The sequence below is a fragment of the Schistocerca americana genome, chromosome 8 (assembly GCF_021461395.2).
Source record: "Schistocerca americana isolate TAMUIC-IGC-003095 chromosome 8, iqSchAmer2.1, whole genome shotgun sequence".
In the NCBI taxonomy this organism is placed as follows: Eukaryota; Metazoa; Arthropoda; class Insecta; order Orthoptera; family Acrididae; genus Schistocerca; species Schistocerca americana.
In genome coordinates, this window is record NC_060126.1 from 319,581,418 (window position 1) to 319,602,040 (window position 20,623).

Sequence of the window (20,623 nt, forward strand, 5' to 3'; positions counted from 1 at the left end):
AACTTAACCTCTTCAGCCTTAACACTAGAGCACCCACTTTCCTTTCTGACTCCTTGCACACATATTCCCATTTGGACCCATCCTTTTGCACTGCCCAGCTTGCCCGTCTTGAGTGTTCTGTTCTTTCTGACACCTACTTGAATGATCATTTTTCATGTGCTCTCCATTTGCTGACTCCTACCCCATCTGTGTGCATGCCCAAATAGCAGCTTACTAAGGCTGACTAACAGATTTCTCCTCCCTGGCGACCTTCGAAGAACAGGATTTCCCCAGTTCTGATGACCTAGTGGGCTATCTCACCAATGTCATCCTTACGGCTGCAGAACATTCGGTTCATCGCACTTCTTCTTTACCACGTCGTGTCCCAGTCCCTTGATGGACTGAGGCATGCTGCGATGCAATTCTACCATGGAGACGTGCTCTCCATGTTTTTAACTGTCATCCTACAATGGCAAACTGCATTCATTATAAACAGATGTGTGCAAAGTGCCATTGCGTTCTTTGGGATTTCATTCACTAGTCCTTTTAGCAGTTCCACACCTTCCTCTGTCATGTGGACTAACCTCCGACGGCTCTTTGGTACCAAGATCCATTCCCCCGTTTCCGGCCTCACAATAGCAGATGATGTTATCATGGACCCTATTGCTATCTCCAACACCTTGGGCCACCATTTTGCGGAAGTTTCAAGCTCATCGCACTATCACCCTGCCTTCCTCCATTGGAAATGAGTGGAGGAGGCTCGGGCGATACCCTTCTATTTTCCGAATTGTGAGTGCTACATTGCCGCCTTACCTATGAGGGAGCTCGACTGCTGTCAGTTCATCCCAATCCTCCGACTCAGTGCTGGACGCCATCCACATTCAGACGTAGCAGCACCTTTCTCTTTTGGGCAAGCACTTTCTGCTTAACATGTACAACTGCATCTGGGCAGAGGGCACATTTTCTGGACGCTGGCGTGAAGCCACCATCATACCCATACCTCAACCCGGTAAGGACAAAAACCTTCCTTCTAGCTACCGCCCCATCTCTATTACGAGCTGCGTTTGCAAGGTGATGGAACACATTATTAATGCCCGGCTGCTGTGGCGGCTCAAGTCTTATTGACATTTACTAACGAATGCACATTGTGGATTTTGAGCACGGTGTTCTGCAGTTGACCACCTTGTTACCTTGTGCACCCATGTCATGAATGGTTTTGTGCAGAAATCCCAGACTGTGGCTGTGTTTTTCGATTTGGAGAAGGCCTACCACACCTGCTGGAGAACTGGTATCCTCCATACTCTTTACACTTGGGTCTTCCATGGCCACCTATCCTGTTATCTTTAAGGCATTTTGCAATATTGAGTTTTCAAGATGTGTGTGACTTCTGCCTTGTCAGACACTTTTATACATGAAAATGGTGTGCCTTAGGGTTCCATCCTGAGTGTCATCCTCTGCTATTGCCATTAACCGTGCAATGGCCTGTCTCCCACCAGGCATCTCCTGCCTTTTTGTTGTTGATTTTGCCATCTATTGTAGTTCTCCATGGACCTGTCTCACTGAGCGGCATCTTCAGTGGTGTCTTGATCATCTTTACTCCTGGAGCATTGACAGTGGCTTTCACTTTTCCACTGACAAAACTATCTGCATGAATTTCTCGCGACGCAAGTGGTTTCTCCCACCATCTTTACATCTTGGGCCTGTTGCCCTTCAGTTCTTTGCAACTACGAAATTCCTGATGCTCATGCTTGATAGGAAACTCTTTTGGTCCTCCCTTGTATTTTAGCTGGTAGCCCACTGTACACAGTTCCTCAATGTCCTACGTGTCCTCAATGGTACTTCCTGGGGTGCCAATCAGTTTGTACTGGTCCCTTGTCCGTTCAAAACTTGACTGTGGGTGCTTTGTTTATGTTTCTGCACTCCCATCCATCCCTCTTACGCCGTCTCAACACTATCCACCATTGTAACATCCGTTTGACCATGGGCGCCTTTTGCACCAGCCCAGTTGCGAGTCTGTATGCTGAAGCTGATGAACTACCCCTGTCCTACCGGCGTGACTTTCTCCTCAGCAGGTATGCGTGCTGTTTGTCTGCCATGTGTGGCTACCCATCCTATGCCTCTTTCTTAGTTGATTGCTTTGATTGTCATTGTGGGGCTCGTCCTTCTTCTCTGTTACCTCCTGGAGTCCACTTTCGACACTTACTATGGCCACTTAACTTCACACTACCTGCACATTTCCCGGTGGATGAAATTATAATGAAATCCAGATCTTTAGCTGCTTACAGGCATTGATAAATATCCATGGAGACAGTTGAAAAATGTGTACCTCGACCGGGACTCGTACCTGGGACTTATTGCTCCCTTTACCACCATGGCTTCATGAAGTGGCCCATGTTAACCTTCGCCTTCATTCGCTACCTAAGGACATTACTCCAGCCTCGTTCTATCACCTTCAGTTTCACAACATGCACATGGAACTCGCGTTAGTACCTTCGTATACACTGATGGCTTTAGGACTGACCATGGCGTCGGGTGTGCCTTCATCATTGGCACCAATGTCTTTCGATATCGGCTTCCGGCACATTCCTCAGTATTTACAGCCAAGCTCTTCACCTTTTGTCAGGCCACAGAGTACATCCGACAACACAACCTTTTCAATTGTGTCCTCTGCTCACTCACTCAGTGCCCTGAAAAGTCTTTGTGCGCTTAACACCACCCATCCCTCAGTGCAGCGGGTCCAGGAAAAACTGTCAACTGCTCACATTTGGTGGAGCCAGTGTGATGTTTCTGTGGGTTCCTGGTCGTGTCAGTCTGCCAGGAAATGAGGCTACGGACACTGCTGCCAAAACTGTAGTCCTCGAGCCTCAGCCTGTGAGTACCTATATTCCCTCCGATGATCTCTGTGTTGCCGTCTGTCAGGAGGTGGTGTCTCTTTAGCATTGCCAGTGGTCCTCGCTTCACAGGAATGAGCTCCGGCTTATTAAGCCTCTCCCATAGGATTGGTCGACCTCCTCTCGGCCCTCCCGCCGGGAGGAGATTATTTTATTTTGGCTGCCTATTGGGCACTGCCTTTTTAGTCATCGTCATTTGATAAGTGGCGCTACCCTACCACTTTTTACACATTGTACTCAAGTTTTGACTGTCCGCCACTTCCTGATGGAATGTCCATTTTTTAACCTTTTATGGACCTGTTTGGGTTTGCTGTCCGAGTGTTCGGCCATTTTAGCAAATGACGCACTGGCTGTCTACTGCGTCTTGTTTTTTATCCTCCAAAGCAATATGGCAAAGGCCATTAATTTTTAATTTTGGACCTCCGTTTCTGTATGTTGTCTTTTTTAGACCTGCTTGTTTTCAGCTGTCTTGTATTATGTCAGTTGGGACTTACGTATAGTCGTTTTTTAACTCCTCTCTGTCTTCGTTTTCTATAGTTTTGACTTGGGCGCATATGACCCCAGTCCTTTCTGCAAACCAATTCAAAGCTACCCATTCATCTTCTACTTTATTCCTTTTCCCCGTTTCAATCAGTCATTGCCTAATGGTCCACGGAGTGAGGTGGTGCACTTGGGAGGACAAGGGTTAAAACCTGCACCCGGCCACCCTGATTTAGGATTTCTGTGATCTCCTTAAATCCCTTCAGGCAAATGTAGGGATGTTTCCTGTGAAAAGGCAAGGCCAATTTCCTTCCCTAATCTGATAGGGCTGGTGACCTCACTGTTTGGTCCCCTCCCAAAACTAACCAACCAACCAATCAATCTAATGCCTCCTTTGAAACACTCAACAACCTGTGCTTCTTTAAACTTATCCAGCTGGCATCTGCTTAATTTCATACCTTTTTGGAAATTCTTCAATTTTATTCTACAATTCGTACTCAATAAATTATGGTCAGAATCCACATCAGCTGCTGGAAATATCTTACAGTTTAAAATCTACACTCCTGGAAATGGAAAAAAGAACACATTGACACCGGTGTGTCAGACCCACCATACTTGATCCGGACACTGCGAGAGGGCTGTACAAGCAATGATCACACGCACGGCACAGCGGACACACCAGGAACCGCGGTGTTGGCCGTCGAATGGCGCTAGCTGCGCAGCATTTGTGCACCGCCGCCGTCAGTGTCAGCCAGTTTGCCGTGGCATACGGAGCTCCATCGCAGCCTTTAACACTGGTAGCATGCCGCGACAGCGTGGACGTGAACCGTATGTGCAGTTGACGGACTTTGAGCGAGGGCGTATAGTGGGCATGCGGGAGGCCGGGTGGACGTACCGCCGAATTGCTCAACACGTGGCGCGTGAGGTCTCCACAGTACATCGATGTTGTCGCCAGTGGTCGGCGGAAGGTGCACGTGCCCGTCGACCTGGGACCGGACCGCAGCGACGCACGGATGCACGCCAAGACCGTAGGATCCTACGCAGTGCCGTAGGGGACCGCACCGCCACTTCCCAGCAAATTAGGGACACTGTTGCTCCTGGGGTATCGGCGAGGACCATTCGCAACCGTCTCCATGAAGCTGGGCTACGGTCCCGCGCACCGTTAGGCCGTCTTCCGCTCACGCCCCAACATCGTGCAGCCCGCCTCCAGTGGTGTCGCGACAGGCGTGAATGGAGGGACGAATGGAGACGTGTCGTCTTCAGCGATGAGAGTCACTTCTGCCTTGGTGCCAATGATGGTCGTATGCGTGTTTGGCGCCGTGCAGGTGAGCGCCACAATCAGGACTGCATACGACCGAGGCACACAGGGCCAACACCCGGCATCATGGTGTGGGGAGCGATCTCCTACACTGGCCGTACACCACTGGTGATCGTCGAGGGGACACTGAATAGTGCACGGTACATCCAAACCGTCATCGAACCCATCGTTCTACCATTCCTAGACCGGCAAGGGAACTTGCTGTTCCAACAGGACAATGCACGTCCGCATGTATCTCGTGCCACCCAACGTGCTCTAGAAGATGTAAGTCAACTACCCTGGCCAGCAAGATCTCCGGATCTGTCCCCCATTGAGCATGTTTGGGACTGGATGAAGCGTCGTCTCACGCGGTCTGCACGTCCAGCACAAACGCTGGTCCAACTGAGGCGCCAGGTGGAAATGGCATGGCAAGCCGTTCCACAGGACTACATCCAGCATCTCTACGATCGTCTCCATGGGAGAATAGCAGCCTGCATTGCTGCGAGAGGTGGATATACACTGTACTAGTGCCGACATTGTGCATGCTCTGTTGCCTGTGTCTATGTGCCTGTGGGTCTGTCAGTGTGATCATGTGATGTATCTGACCCCAGGAATGTGTCAATAAAGTTTCCCCTTCCTGGGACAATGAATTCACGGTGTTCTTATTTCAATTTCCAGGAGTGTAGTTTCAAAATCTCTGTCTTATAATCAAATAATAAATCTGAAACCTTTCAGTGTCTGCTGATCTCTTTCTCATACACAACTTTCTTCCATGATTTTTAAAGAAAGTGTTAGCAGTGATTAAATGATACTCTGTGCAAAATGCTATCAGATGGCTTCCTCTTTCATTCCTTTCCCATTGTCCATAATCTAATACCATATGGACTTTATTCTGAGTTTTGTATCTTGCATTATGCTCAAGTGAACCTCAAAGTGGCCTGTAGTATTAGCAGTGCAATCTATTTAAGAATAAAGGTACTGGATTGTGAAAGTAAATACTATGCAGCTCTTAAAGAAGTGACTATTGAGTGTGAACACTGTGACTTTACAAAGTATAGTCCATGTTTTGTTTTGGAAGAAGAAACTTTGTTGACTCATGAGAAAAAAGAACAAAATATCCTGTAAGGACTAAAAGCACATTATGCACATAAGCATTTGATCTGAATTTTTATTGTAAAGCTACTGGATATGTTACTCCTGAGGCTGCAATATGATTTCTTCAGCAAGGCAGCTGCTAACCAATTGCTATCTCCTCGTTGAACACATGTATATGTATTCTTATGTCTGCATAAATTGCTTATTGTTTTCAATTGTGTTAAACTAACAAATGCTATATCATTATAAAATGATCCTTGGAGGAATGAGCTACTAATACTGGCCTCTTCATTAATTTCCAGTGAAGAACATAGCGGTGGCGACAGGAAGGAATTCCACTTGTTTTTTGTTCCTCAGAAAAGCTTACTATGTGAGAAATGGTTAAAAGTAAGTTGTGTGAAACATTTATACCTACATTTTTAATAACAATTACAGTCTCTTATATGTAGTCTTGTACTTGCAGAATCGTGGTGTTTTTGGCAATTTCACTTGGATTGAAGAATTTCCATGCGACCTCTTCCCTTTTGACAACGATTTGATGTCTATGGAGTTGGAGTCTGCATTCAAGGTGAAATTAGTGCTCAAATTTTCACTGTCCTGGGATATATTACTTATCATTTTATTTTAAAGAAATTTACTAAAGGATGTAAACAAGACTGAATGTTGCTGAGCTTTACGACAAATCCTTTTTCAGAGCTAACAGGAGGGGGGGAGGGGGGGGGGGGGGGAACAACAACACACATACACCTGCATGTTTATAATCTCATTGTCTGCAGATCGACTGGGCCAAGATACTGTCCAGAGCTACAGCATTTATTCAAGATTAAGCCAGTCTAAGTTAGAATAGCTTGCCATTTATCCCCCTCGTAACTGAGCATATACTACACAAAGGGAGGGTGACTGATTGCCGCTTGTGCTTTTCTTCAGCTCAGTTAGCCAAAATGTATTAAAACAGTCCAGTGCAACATTGAGCACCAACTGCAGATATTGTGGTGTTCAGTCCAAAGACTGGTTTGGTGCAGCTCTCCATGCTACTCGATCCTGTGCAAGCCTCTTCATTTCAGAGCAACCACTTCAACATACATTGATCTGAATTTGCTTACTGTATTCATCTTTCGGTCTTTCTCCACTGTTCCCCCCCCCCCCCCCCCCCCCCCCCCCCCCCCCCCCCCCCCCCCCCCCGCCTCACTTCCCTCCAGTACTAAATCCCTTGATGCCTCAGAATGTGTCCTACCAACTGATCTCTTCTTTTATTCAGGTTGTACCACAAATTTCTCCTCCCTCCAATGCTATGCAGTACCACCTCATAAATCACGTTATCTACCCATCTAATCCTCAGCATTCCTCTATAGGACCATATTTAAAAATATAATATCAAATTAAACACCTTTCAGGTGTCAAATTTCCAACCTTATTTTGTTTGGCAACCAGTTTCAGCATTATACTGCACCATCTTCAGGCCCCTGACTGACATGTAGAAAGAATCTGCCTTGGTTGTGATCTAAACATGGGCCAGCAATACTGGTATTAGTAGTTACATTCTACAGTGACTCCATCACTTGTGTTAACATGCCACAGCAATGCCTCTGCGACATGGTTACCGTCGTCGCTGGTGGCACAGTGTACCTGTGTATCGCAGTTTAAAGGCGATTGATATTGACTTGGCTGGGCAGTTTAATAAACAGCGGTTGATTGGAGGTCCAAATGTTTTTCGTGGACTCCATCTGAACTTTACCTATGATGTACAAGCAGTGTTTGGAGGTAGTACCTGGTTGACACTTGCTGTTGTATGGGGCAATCAAGCAGATTATGGTGGCCTTGAAGCATTTCCAGATGCTAACATTTTGGCTTAGAAGACATGGAGTATTGCTGAGACTAGTAATACTAGGGTCCGTGTTGCCCGGCAGCCTCGTCCAGTGGCTAAGTCCCGTTCAAGGTCACCTGCCTAGTGTGCAACCAAGAGCGGAACGGCCAGCAAAACAAAAAGTGAATATATTTTTTTTTAAAAAAGGGAGGGAGATAAGGAAAAGATATAAGGAGAGGACAAAACACACTTTATTGTCTATAGTGCAAGTGCTATGGTGTACTCACTCTGCAGCATGGGAATCAGTTCCAAATTGTGTATCAATTTCGATAAAGTCAAAAATTTAATCTCTCAAAAAAGAGCATAAATGACTGTGGTGCAGGCTCTACTGATTTCCCAGGATACAAAGTTACCTACAAGTTACGACACACCAAATATTGTTCTGAGCCACAGTCAAGTGAGAAGTTAAAATAACCAAAGAATTGAACATTCCTTTTCCAATCATGAAATTGTATTTTTTCATAAATGATCTTCATACCTACATTTCAGGATACATTGTCGTCTTGTATGAGATGAAATTTTATCACAATTAATCAAATTTCATTCCCTATTCAAGATGGCAGCCTGCAACAATGCCACTAATCACAATTCCACTGCAACCCTACTCTCCGCAGTTCTGTCAGTAGTAGTCAGACCATTGTACACGTAATGTTCCACACCATACCCACAGAGTCTTTATGCCACAACCTTCATGTGAAGCAATGAATACCATTTCTTCTTCTGGTATTTTAGTTATGTACACATTGTTATTTTTGAAATGCAGTGGATTCTTTACAACAAATTCCATGAGGGTATAAATATGCTGTGAAGCAGTAGTCAGCGTGTCTGAGTCCCCAAAAAGATATCTGCGAGATGAATTTGGGTGATCACCACTTATTCTGAGACCACATTTCTGAGCAATGAAGACTTTCTTTCTTAAAGATGAATTACTGCAGAATGTTATTCCATAGACATTATTGAATGAACGTAAGTAAATAAACCAACTTACCGATTAGTCTCTCTCCAGGATTTGCAATGATTCACACTGCAAAGATGGGTGAAGTTGTTTTAGGAGTTCTAAACTGTGTTTTTACCAGTTTAAATTCTCATCAATGAAGACACCTAAATTTTTTGGAGTTTCCACATTGGTTATTACTTTGTCACCATATGTTAGACTTAGTCATTACTGTAGTATCTCTGTATGTGCGAAACTGAATATGTTCTGTCTTTTTGGAATTGGGAATGATAACATTCACAGAAAACCACTCATTAAGTTTTAAGAACATTATTTACCATCTCTTCTGTTGCTGTATGTATGTTTGGATTGATTACAATACTACGATTTGGATTGATTACAATAGGTAGGATCATCAGCAAAAAAACTAATTCTTTTTCCAAGATAAAATTCAGTCATTAGTTGCAAATAAATTTTTATTATGCATAACAAAAATTTATTTCCAACTGTGAACTGAATTTTGTCTTGATAAAATAGTATTGTGGTTGCTGAAAATTACAGCCATCATTAAAATAATAGAACAATTTTTCTTGTTGTGTACTAGATGGAAGGTCATTTACATTTATAAGAAACGCTAGTGGACTTTAAGATAGAGCCTTGTGGAACCAAATAAGTGATTTCTCCCATCAGAAGAATCTACCCTTCTTCTGTTGGTTGAGTTACTGAGTACAACTTTTTACATTCTTCTGATTAAATGTGACATTCGTTGGTTGATTATACGATCAGTCCCAAGGAAAAAATTTGTATATACCATGCTGCAATCTCCTTGTCATAATATAGATGTAGAGCTATAAGCCCGCATCTCGTGGTCGGGCGGTAGCGTTCTCGCTTCCCACGCCCGGGTTCTCGGGTTCGATTCCCGGCGGGGTCAGGGATTTTCTCTGCCTCGTGATGGCTGGGTGTTGTGTGCTGTCCTTAGGTTAGTTAGGTTTAAGTAGTTCTAAGTTCTAGGGGACTGATGACCATAGATGTTAAGTCCCATAGTGCTCAGAGCCATTAAGAGCTATAAACATGATGGTCACCTTCAATTATTTTTAACTGTTTGTACTGCTTATTTTTATTTCTAGGAGTACCAAGTTGAACATGACCCTACAGTACTGTACCGTTGTGCGAGGGCACTGATGACACTGCAGCAACTCTTTGGCCCTATACCACGTGTTTCAGCCAAGGGTACAGCAGCTTGCCAGGTGTGGGACACTCTTCTAAGGTTACGTCGAGAACAGATGCCATCTGCTTCACGACTGAGGCGGCAACAGCAACATGCATCTTCACAGATTGATCATTTGCTGCTCATCGACCGTTCAATAGATCTGCTTTCTCCACTTGCGACACAACTTACGTATGAGGGATTGATTGATGAGATATTTGGGATAACCAATTGTAAGTAACAGGATATTTTTCTTATTTCACATTGTATGCATTGAAGCATTAGTAAATGAATAAATACGCCACAATTATAAATTGAGACTACAAAGACTGTAGTGCAGGCTTAATTTGAAACGTAATGCTGAATATTTTTTGAAGGACATCATTGTTGCATTTGACAGTAAAATGGTCTGTATTACTAGACAACTATCTTGAAACTAGGTATTCATTGTAGGCTGTCTCGCTGATGGCTTCCAGGGGCAACAAATTTATTTTTCAATATATCATGTAGATATTGACTGAATTTAAAACTTCAAAATGCTGTCACAATCTACTCATTTAAAGGTATACTCTTATGTGAAAAGTCTAACATAATAAGACAATTACTACAGTTGGAGACTGTGTTTGTCTTGAGGCAGCACAACTGATTGCACACAAAACACAGACTTTACTAATCCTGTAATTGAGAATGGGATCACTTAGTGACTTCCAATAAACTTTTATATATAGTTTACAAAACTTAATGTTGCTGACCCCCTGCCCAATTCTAATTGTATTCACAACATATTTTGCAATCAGTGTATCACTGAATGTATCTGCAAAATTACTTCATTGTAAAAAACATAGTTTAGAACTTAAGATGTCATAAACATTCAGATGAAAACTTGGGCTTGCTGAAAATTGAGCCCAAATTACCCGAACTGTATTCGTTCAGTGTCTCATAAGAGCAACTAGTGACTGCAACAAATTTTAAGCATAATTTCAAACCATTTCCAAACTTTTTCTTGCTTACGTACCTAGTATCAAATGTTTAACTCATTTGTAAAGTAATCTAACCTTTGAAGCTGTTCTATACTTGGGAATTATATTATTTTAAAAAATTGGGGGTTTGCTGGTTTATCTATAAAACCCACACTTGCAATTTGTCACGTCGCCATTACCACCTCTTGTATACACTATGTAAATGACAACTGAATCAACTGGAGGGAAATCACATTCCCAGGTCATATTTTTTTCATGCACTTCAAAATAAATGTATGTGATCTGAGTGACTCAATATCAAGTCTAAACTAGTTTAGAAAAATTCGGAGTTCTGTATTATAATACAACCATGTGATTTAAAAAAAAGGGGAATGGGATATTTATTTAGCAAGGTGTGGTTATCAACCCTAAAGAGAGTGGTTTGCATGCTCGTAAATCATAGCAAAGTTAATGCTCAAAACAATGTGTGTCTGTGATTAATCTCACTTTCTTATTTTGTATAAAATGAAGTGTCCCTTGGTAACAGTCAGCAAATGAAATAAAGCACCTCCCTCAAACACTTCTTAGTTACAGTTGTGAATGTTGCAATTAAAATATAATCCAATTATCTCTTGGTGACACTACTGTTGTATGGTCGGTAAGGATATCTTTCTTCATGTATTGTGAATGTCTTTGTTGGGAGGATATCAAGTTATGAGATAGCAATTATTGTATCCAATAGAAAGTCCTTAGTGGAATATGAATGTTGAAAGGAATAAAGGTAACAAGTCATCCTATAGTTGAGGTGTTGATTCATCAATAGGAACATTAACAAGACTGAGAAAATTGAGATTTCCGACAAATACTTCTTCAGAGCTAGCAGGATACACAAAGAGACCCTTGTGCATCTGCATGCTTACATTGTCCAGGTTGGTTACCTAAAAAATAATTAATTTATGTAATATTTAATGTATGTATCTACAGTCATTGCATCCATTGAAATCCACTGTAGGGCCGTCCGTCTCACCTTCTTTATATGCAGACGACTTCTGCGTTTCATACTGATCCTCCAATGCTGGTGTTGCTGAGTGGCACCTCCAGGGATCCATCCGCAAGGTGCAGTCATGGGCTCCAGCCCACGACTCCCAATTTTCAGCCCCGAAGTCTTGTGTCATGCACTTCTGTCAGTGCCGTACCGTTCATCTGGAACCAGAACTTTAGCTTAATGACAATCCACTCACTGTAGTAGAGACACATCAATTCTTAGGACTGGTTTTCGACACCCAATTGATGTGGCTTCCTCATATTCGTCAGCTGAAGTGGAAGTGCTGGCAGCACCTCGATGGTGTCGGCTGCCTGAACATCAACAACTGGGGTGCAGATCACTCTACGCTGCTGCAGCTCTACAGAGCCCTTGTTCAATCCCGCCTTGACTATGGGACTCTGTTTTATGGTTCAGCGGTGCCCTCAGCATTGCGTTAACTCGACACACTGCACCACTGTGGCATTTGACTGGCAACAGGAGCTTTTAGGATGAGTCTGGTGACCAGCGTCCTGGTGGAGGCCGGAGTCCCTCCATTGAATGTCTAGCATGCACAACTGCTCACATGTTACGTTGCACGCATTCATATTTCTCCTGAGCATGCGAATTACCGTCTCCTTTTCCCACCCACAGTGGTTCATTTCCCGTTTCGGCAGACCAGGTCAGGGCTGATGTGGAGTCCATGCCTTTACCACCTATCTTTACTCGAGGTCCATTCATGTGCACCTCCATGGTGTGAAGAGCTGTACACCTGACCAAAGCTTCGCCTCCACCTTTCACGTGGCCCTAAGGAGTCGGTTAACCCTGCGGCACTCCACTGTCACCTCCTCTCAGTTCTTGATATGTACCGGCGTCATGAAGTGGTTTACACCAGCTGCTCGATGGCTGATGGTCACACTGGCTTCATGTATGTTCATGGAGGCCATATAGAACAGCACTCCTTGCCAGATGGCTGCAGTGTTTTTACTGCAGAGCTGGTGGCTATTATCTCATGCTCTTGAGCACATCCGCTCATGCCCTGGTGAGTCGTTTCTTCTCTGTACTGACTCCTTGAGCTATTGACTTGTGCTACGCCCAGGAACAGTCCAGTCGTTCCGAGGTGTTTGTGTGGACCCCAGGCCATGTCAGAATCACAGGAAATGAACTTGCCGACAGGCTGGCCAAACAGGCTACACAGAAACCGCTTCTGGAGATCGGCATCCCCGTAATTGACCTGCGATCATTATTATGCCACAAGGTTTTCCAGCTTTGGGAGACGGAATGGCATAATCTGCGCAACAAACTGCATGCCATTAAGAACACTACGAATGTTTGGAAGTCCTCCATACGGGCGTCTTGCAGGGTCTCTGTGGTTCTCTGGCGGCTCCGCATTGGCCATACGTGGCTAACAGGTTGTCACCTCCGTTGCGGGGACCCACCTCGGTGTCACTGTGGCTCACATATGACTGTCGTCCACATCTTGCTGGACTGCCCACATTTGGCCCCATGTGGCGGACTTTAAACATTCCTAACACCCTATGTTTGGTGTTGGGCTACAATGCCTCAACAGGAGATTTTGTTTTACTTTTTATTCGTGAGGTTTTTTTTATCATATCATCTAAGGCTGGGCGTTTAGCTTTCTCTCGGAGTCTGCCACCCTCCCTCCATTTTAACTCTGTCGCCCTTCCTTTGCATTTGTTTGTCTTCGTGGTCGTCTTTCCTCTACATGTGTTCATCTCGCCTTTTCTTTTTGGGGTGGACATTTTAATGTGTTGCAGAGTGCCTGATTCATCCTCTTTTATTTTTGTGATCAGCCACCCCAGACCATCTGCTCTATGATTTTAATACCTTTTTCTACTTTTCTTTGTGGTGTATGTTTTCCCTATTTTTTGTTCGTTCCATTCTCTCTCTTTCTAGGTGTGGTTTCCAATTCTTATTCCCCCTTTTACTTTCTCAAACATGCTTAGGGTGTTTTTGTACCTTGAGCCTTGCTTGCATCAGGAAAAAGGGACTGATGACCTTGTAGTTTGGGCCCTTTATACCCCATACCAACCAACCAAACATTAAAATCCTTGCGCCACAGTACTGTAGTACACTGTTAGATGAGCCAAATAAAAAAGCACAGCCCTTTGATAAAGTGGACTATCATATGATGATTAGTTTCCAGTATTAGCAGCAGCAGCAGCAGAAATGTTTAAACTATGTCACATTGGTACGGTTGGCTAAAGGACTCATGTCGGTTGCCGTGACATAGCTGCAACATTTCCATTGCTACCGAAAATGAATTACTGCACAGTTCACCATTTTTGCAGTGTGGTGCACCGTTTTGCTTTGGTTCCTCTAGCAGTGTGCTGCTGTACTGTGATGCAGGGATTTTAGTGTGTAAGATTGCTGGAGACCCTGTACTTGCAAACAAACAGATACTAATTACGTAACTTCATTCTTCTTGACGTGGTAATAAAGTTCATGAAAATCCCTCCCCCATGAACCATGGACCTTACCAAAGTGGAGTGGCTTGAGTGCATCGGTGATACAGATACCCGTACAACCACAATGGAGGTTTACATGTGGAGAGGCCAGGCTACCACTTGGTTTCTGAACGGGGGCAGCAGTCTTTCCAGTAGTGGCAGTCGCAACAGTCTGGAAGATTAACTGATCTGGGCTTGTGACATCAACCAACATGCTCCTGCTATGCAAGCTACATCTGCTGTCTTACCCGAAGGACTGCAGCTGTACTTTATGGCTTAATGATGATGGCATCCTTTTGAGTAAAATATTCCAGAGGTAAAGTGGCCCCCTATTTTGATCTCTGAGCTGGGACTGTAGTATCACTACCCAGTTTTTAGTGTTAAGAAATCACTATAAAGTCGTGGGCTGGTAATCACAGCTGTGGCGACATGTGAGTTGGGATAACATACAGGATTGTGAGATGGCCTAACCACAGCGCAAAACTGCACCACACATTGGTAATAGCTGTAGCGGTTGGGCTGTGTCACCACACCAGGGAAATGCTCTTTTTATGGGCCACGTGACTGGGTTCCAGGTTTTGATCCTACAAATGCACACCAGAGCCATATAAATAGGTCTGAATTTGGAGGCACACACTCTTTGGGGTCTGGGGCCACCACCATGACACCAAGGCCATTCTGTCCCCCCCAGGGGGTCCACAACTCTTTTGTGGATACGTGCATAGCGAGCACGGGACCCCGAGCTAATGTGGCCCTCCTTCCTTTCCGGGCTGCATACCTTCCTTTTCCGCATCCTTACCCATCCCCCCCCACCCCCCACCCCCCATCCCCACCTCCGCCTCTTTCCTTCCCTTTCTCCCCCTCTGGGAGTATGTTTTGTGCCTATGTCCAGAGATGGACGCTCGAAACTGTAAAACAGTGTCTGTCTCTTTTTTCCTCCCTGTGCGTGTCTGAAGGCCAACCCACGCATTCCCATGCGTAGCCGATGACGGGGTAATGCATAATTCTCCGCCCCGGGTAGACAGGTAGGACACGTACGTACCCCCTGGTAACGGCCAGGCCCAGGGAGGAGTGATAACCCGAGCTGAAACCTTCCAAAAGTGCCAATTGGTCCCTCCGTCCATTTCTTGGGAGGTGTGACCTGAGGTGTGAACAATCACCTAAGGTGGGAGTGCCCTCAGAGAGGGCCCCCACAAGGGAGGAGCGCGCCATCGGAGACGCCGGTAATCATGGGGGATACTTCCGCAATGGTTTCCTCATCATCTACTATGTCTGCTCACAAGCGTAAGTTCAATGAGTCTCAGCCACAGACAGTTCTTCCATCGTTGCCACAGTTCCTTGTTGTTTCTCGGTCTGACGAAGGTCACGACTTCTCCACAGTCAACCCTTTCATTATTCAGAAAGGTGTCGACGCAATTGCAGGTCCTGTAAGGTCTTGTTCCAGATTACGAAATGGCACCTTGTTGTTAGAAACAGACAGTGCCCTCCAGGCACAAAAATTGCTGTGTACTTCACTGCTACACACCTTCCCTGTCCGGGTGGAAGCGCACCGCACTTTAAATTCATCACATGGGGTCGTTTATACACGCTCCCTCGACGGATTGTCCGACAAGGAAATTAAAAACTACCTGTCTGACCAGGGCGTCACGGCTGTTCATAGAGTCATGAAAAGGGTTGACATGAACATCGTTCCAACCCGTACTGTCTTCTTGACCTTTGACAGAGTTCAACTCCCATCGAACATAAAAGTGGGCTATGAGATAATTTCCGTTCGCCCTTACATCCCAAACCCTACACGTTGCTATCGGCGTCAGCAGTTCAATCATACCAGCCAGTCCTGTTCCAACACGGCCAAATGCGTTACGTGTGGCAAGGATGCCCATGAGGGTGCTTGTCCACCTCCATCCCCTCATTGCATCAACTGTATGGGTGACCACGCTGCTTCCTCTAGAGATGGCCCCATTTTTAAAGACGAACGGCTCATTCAGGAAATCAGAGTGAAGGAAAAGGTGTCGACCTTTGCTGCTCGAAAGTTATTCGCCAGTCGAAAGCCCACTGTGCCTCACACAGGTAAATACAGCACTGTCGTTGCCTCTCCTCGGACAACAAAGGAGGCAGCCACGCAGACTTGTGATCTCACCTTTAGTGCCACGGTCGTCAGATCGGCCAGCGCAAAGATCGCCCGTTCAACCTCCCCACTCTCAACTGCTCACTCTATGGCTCACCCTTCATCGGGTTCTGCTAAATCTCGAGCCCCAAAATCAGACATCCGGACTTCCAAAAAAGAGCCTACTCGTGAAGATTTTTTACGTACCCCAACTTCTCAACCATCGGTTCCTCCTTCATCTCAATGTTCTGTTTCCAAAAAGGCTAATAAGAAACCCAGTTCCTCTCCTTCTCTGCCATGGCGTGTCTCCTCTACCACCTGGCGGTAACCGCCCTAGGCCGTCTTCTGTGTCGCCGAGGCCCACTGCTGGCGGCCGATCAACCGGCCAATCGCTGGTGGCAGGAGCTGCTCCCAAACAACCTATGGATCAGGATCTTCTGCCATCGGCTGAATGCCGTTCTATGCTGTCGGTCGCAAGCTCTGAGCAGTCGTTGAGTTGAGGGCAACTTTTTCTGTCTGCCCTATGTCCATTATCCATTGGAATATCCGCGGCATTCGAGCCAATCGGGATGAATTGTCAATCCACTTACGATCCTGCTCGCCGGTCATCTTCTGTCTTCAGGAAACAAAGCTGCATCCCCACGACCGCTTTGTTTTCCCCCATATTCAGTCAGTCCGATTCGATCTCCCCTCTATTGAAGGCACTCCAGCACATGGAGGACTCATGATTCTTCTCCATATCACCCAATCCCCTTAGACACTTCCTTCCAAGCTGTCACTGTCCGTCTTTCCCTTTCTGGATACACCTTCTCTCTTTGTACTGTTTACATTCCATCATCCACACCAATGGCACGAGCTGATCTCCTTCATCTTCTTGGTCAGCTTCCGCCCCCCCTATTTGCTGGCTGGGGACTTCAATGCCCACCACCCGCTTTGGGGATCTCCGTATCCTTGTCCGCGCGGCTCACTATTGATAGACGTCTTCCACCAAGCAGATCTTGTTTGCCTCAACACTGGGGACCCTACATTTTTGTCTGCCTCCATGACAAATTTCTCTCATTTGGACCTTGCGGTCAGTACTGTTCCGCTAGCTCGGCACTTCGAATGGTTCGTTCTTGCTGATACACACTCGAGTGACCTCTTTCTGTGTCCTTAGATTGCAGCCACAACTGCCATATATGCACCCGAGACGCTGGAAGTTTGCCCAAGCCGATTGGACACTTTTTTCGTCTCTAGTGACATTCGATGACTGTCACTTTCCTAGCGTCGACGATGAGGTCACTCATATTACAGAAGCTATTCTTACATCTGCGGAACGTTCAATACCTCGCACCTCCGAATTGCCCCGGCGCCCCCCAGTTCCTTGGTGGAAACAGGCATGCCATGACGCAATATGTGAGCGGCTCGTGCTCTTCTCGTTTTCCGACGCCATCCTACTTTGGCCAACTGTATCTGCTACAAGCAGTTCCGTGCGCGATGCCGTTGCGTCATCCGCGATAGCAAGAAGGCAAGCTGGGACTTCTTCACTAGCTCATTTAACACCTTCACTCCCTCTTCGGAAGTTTAGAGTCGGATTCGGCGGTTATCTGGAGCGCCTAGTTTCTCCCCGGTCTCTGGGCTCAATGTCTCGCATGATAACTTAGTGGACCCCGTCGCAATTTCTAACTCATTGAGTCAACACTTTGCTGAGATTTCAAGCTCTTTAAATTACCCGCCAGCGTTTCTCCCGAAAAAACGTGCAGCGGAAGTGCAACATCTTGCCTTCTCTCAAAATCGCGAAAGCTACAATACTGTTTTTTCCATGCAGGAACTCCAACATGCACTCTCTTCTCCTCACTTTTCCGCCCCAGGACCGGATGGTATCCAGATACAAATGTTGCTGCATTTATCATACCATAGTCTGCGTTACCTCCTTCGCCTTTATAATCGAATTTGGACTGACAGTACTTTTCCCAGACGATGGCGGGAGGCTATCGTTGTTCCTGTTCCGAAACCTGGAAAGGACAAACATCTCCCCTGTAGCTATCACCCCATTTCTCTCACGAGTAGTGTATGTATGCTTTTGGATCATATGGTGAATTGCCGTTTAGCCTGGTGGCTGGAGTCCCGAAGTCTTTTAACACCTGCGCAATGCGGTTTCCCAAAGCATCGTTCTGCAGTTGACCATCTTGTTGCTCTCTCCACTTATATCATGAACAATTTTCTCCAGAAACGCCAAACAGTAGCGATGTTGTTTGATCTGGAGAGAGCATGTGATACCTGTTGGAGGACAGACATCTTCCGCACACTGTTCTCTTGGGGCTTACGAGGTCAGCTGCCCCTCTTTCTTCATGAATTTATGGCAGAGCGCACATTTAAAGTGCGGGTGAACACTACTCTCTCCCGTACCTTCTCCCAAGAAAACGGGATACCCCAGGGCTCCATGCTAAGTCTTATACTGTTTGCCATTGCCGTAAATCCAAATATATCTACTACAGCTCTCAACGGACCAGCCTTCTTGAACGACGTCTTCAAGGATCTCTTGATCGCCTCCACTCTTGGAGCATCGAAACCGTCTTCCACTTTTCTTCTTCCACTTTTCTCCCAGTAAGACCGTTTGTGTTAATTTTTGGTGTCGAACGGAGCTTCTTCCGCCTTCCTTACATCTAGGCCCTGTCAACCTTCCATTCGCGGACGTCGATTAATTCTTGGGTCTCATGTTTGATCGAAAGCCGTTCTGGTCCTCCCACATTTCCTATCTTTTGGCTCGCTGTCTGCGATCCCTCAACACCCTCCGTGTCCTGAATGGCACCTCCTGGGGAGTGGACCGAGTGGTCCTTCTCCTACTCTATCGCGCCTTAGTGCGCTCGAAATTGGACTATGCAAGCCTAGTTTACTCCTCTGCTCGGCCGTCTATTCTTCGGCGTCTCGACTCTATCCACCACCGTGGATTACGTTTAGTGTCTGGAGCTTTTTACACCAGCCCTGTGGAAAGTCTTTAAGCTGAGACTGCTGAACCTCCGCTGTCCAATCGGCGAGCTGTCCTTCTGAGTCGCTATGCTAGCCATTTGTCTTTCATGTCTGCAAATCTGGCCCATAACATTTTTTTCGGCGCCTCCTTGGATTTAGGGTATGCTGGCCACCCTTCCTCCCTACTACCACCGGAAGTCCGCTTCCGTCAACTGCTCCATTCTCTTTCCTTCCACTTTCCTAAAACTTTCTTGACAACTTGGGGTACAGCACCGCCTTGGCTCCGTCCGCAGAGCTGCCTGCTCCGTGACCTTTGTTGATTTCCCAAGGATGGTACCCTTTCTCTTGTTTATCGTCGGGCATTTGCTGCTCTATGTGCACAAATGAAGGATGCCAATTTATTTACATTGATGGCTCGAAAACATCGTTAGGTGTTGGGAGTGCCTATATTGTTGGCGAAACCCCAAATCGATTTCGGCTTCCTGACCAGTGTTCGGTTTATACTGCGGAGCTTTACGCTGTTCTCCAGGCTGTCCAATACATCTGCCACCATCAGCGGATACAGTATGTTATCTGCTCAGACTCTCTCAGCTCTCTCCTCAGTCTCCAAGCTCTCTACTCTGTCCACCCTCTGGTCCACCGGATTCAGGACTGCCTCCACTTGCTCCACTTCTGAATCTCTGTGGCTTTCCTCTGGATCCCAGGACATGTTGGTATCTGTGGAAATGAGGTGGCCGATATAGCGGCCAAGGCTGCAGTCTCTCTTCTTCGGCCAGCTATTCGCATGATTCCCTTCGCCAATATACGGAGTGTTTTATGTCTTCGTGTTGCTCTTCTATGGCACGCACATTGGTCGACACTTCCCAATAATAAATTGCGAGACGTGAAAGCTCTTCCCCGTGCTTGGACCTCTTCCTCCCGATCTCGACATCGGGAGGAGGTAATTTTAACTAGACTCCGGATAGGGCACTGTCTTTTTAGCCATCAACATCTTTTAAGCGGTGATCCTCCCCCACTCTGTCCCCACTGCTCCCAACTGTGGACGGTGAGACACCTTTTACTTGAGTGCCCCTATTTTACTCCGTTACGCGCCCGTCTACAGCTGTCGCCTGATATATCTTCCATTTTAGCAGATGACACGGGATCAGCTGATCGCGTTCTCGAGTTCATTAGTGCCAGTGAGATGACGTCAGCAATTTGAAGCTCTTTTTGGGGACAAACAACCCCCCTTCTATAGTGGTTTTTTTAAGCTTTCCTTCTGTTTTTTGGTTTCCACACTTTTTTAAGTTTTGCTCCCATTGCTGCTGGTTTCCAGTTTCGTTTTTTCGCTTTTTCTAAGTCACAGACCGGGCGCTAATGACCCTAGCAGTTT

The 20,623-nt window shown here is 45.9% G+C and overlaps 1 protein-coding gene across 1 annotated transcript in view; it reads left to right on the plus strand.

Annotated features, from left to right (window-relative positions):
• The window catches only part of LOC124545228 (vacuolar protein sorting-associated protein 33A), a 109,305-nt gene that overhangs the window by 17,560 nt on the left and 71,122 nt on the right, over positions 1 to 20,623 (plus strand). Inside the window, exons 3-5 of the mRNA XM_047124099.1 lie at positions 6,045 to 6,129; positions 6,206 to 6,310; positions 9,668 to 9,980. Of these exons, the coding sequence (XP_046980055.1) occupies positions 6,045 to 6,129; positions 6,206 to 6,310; positions 9,668 to 9,980 (503 nt within the window). The remainder of the gene's footprint in view (positions 1 to 6,044; positions 6,130 to 6,205; positions 6,311 to 9,667; positions 9,981 to 20,623) is intronic.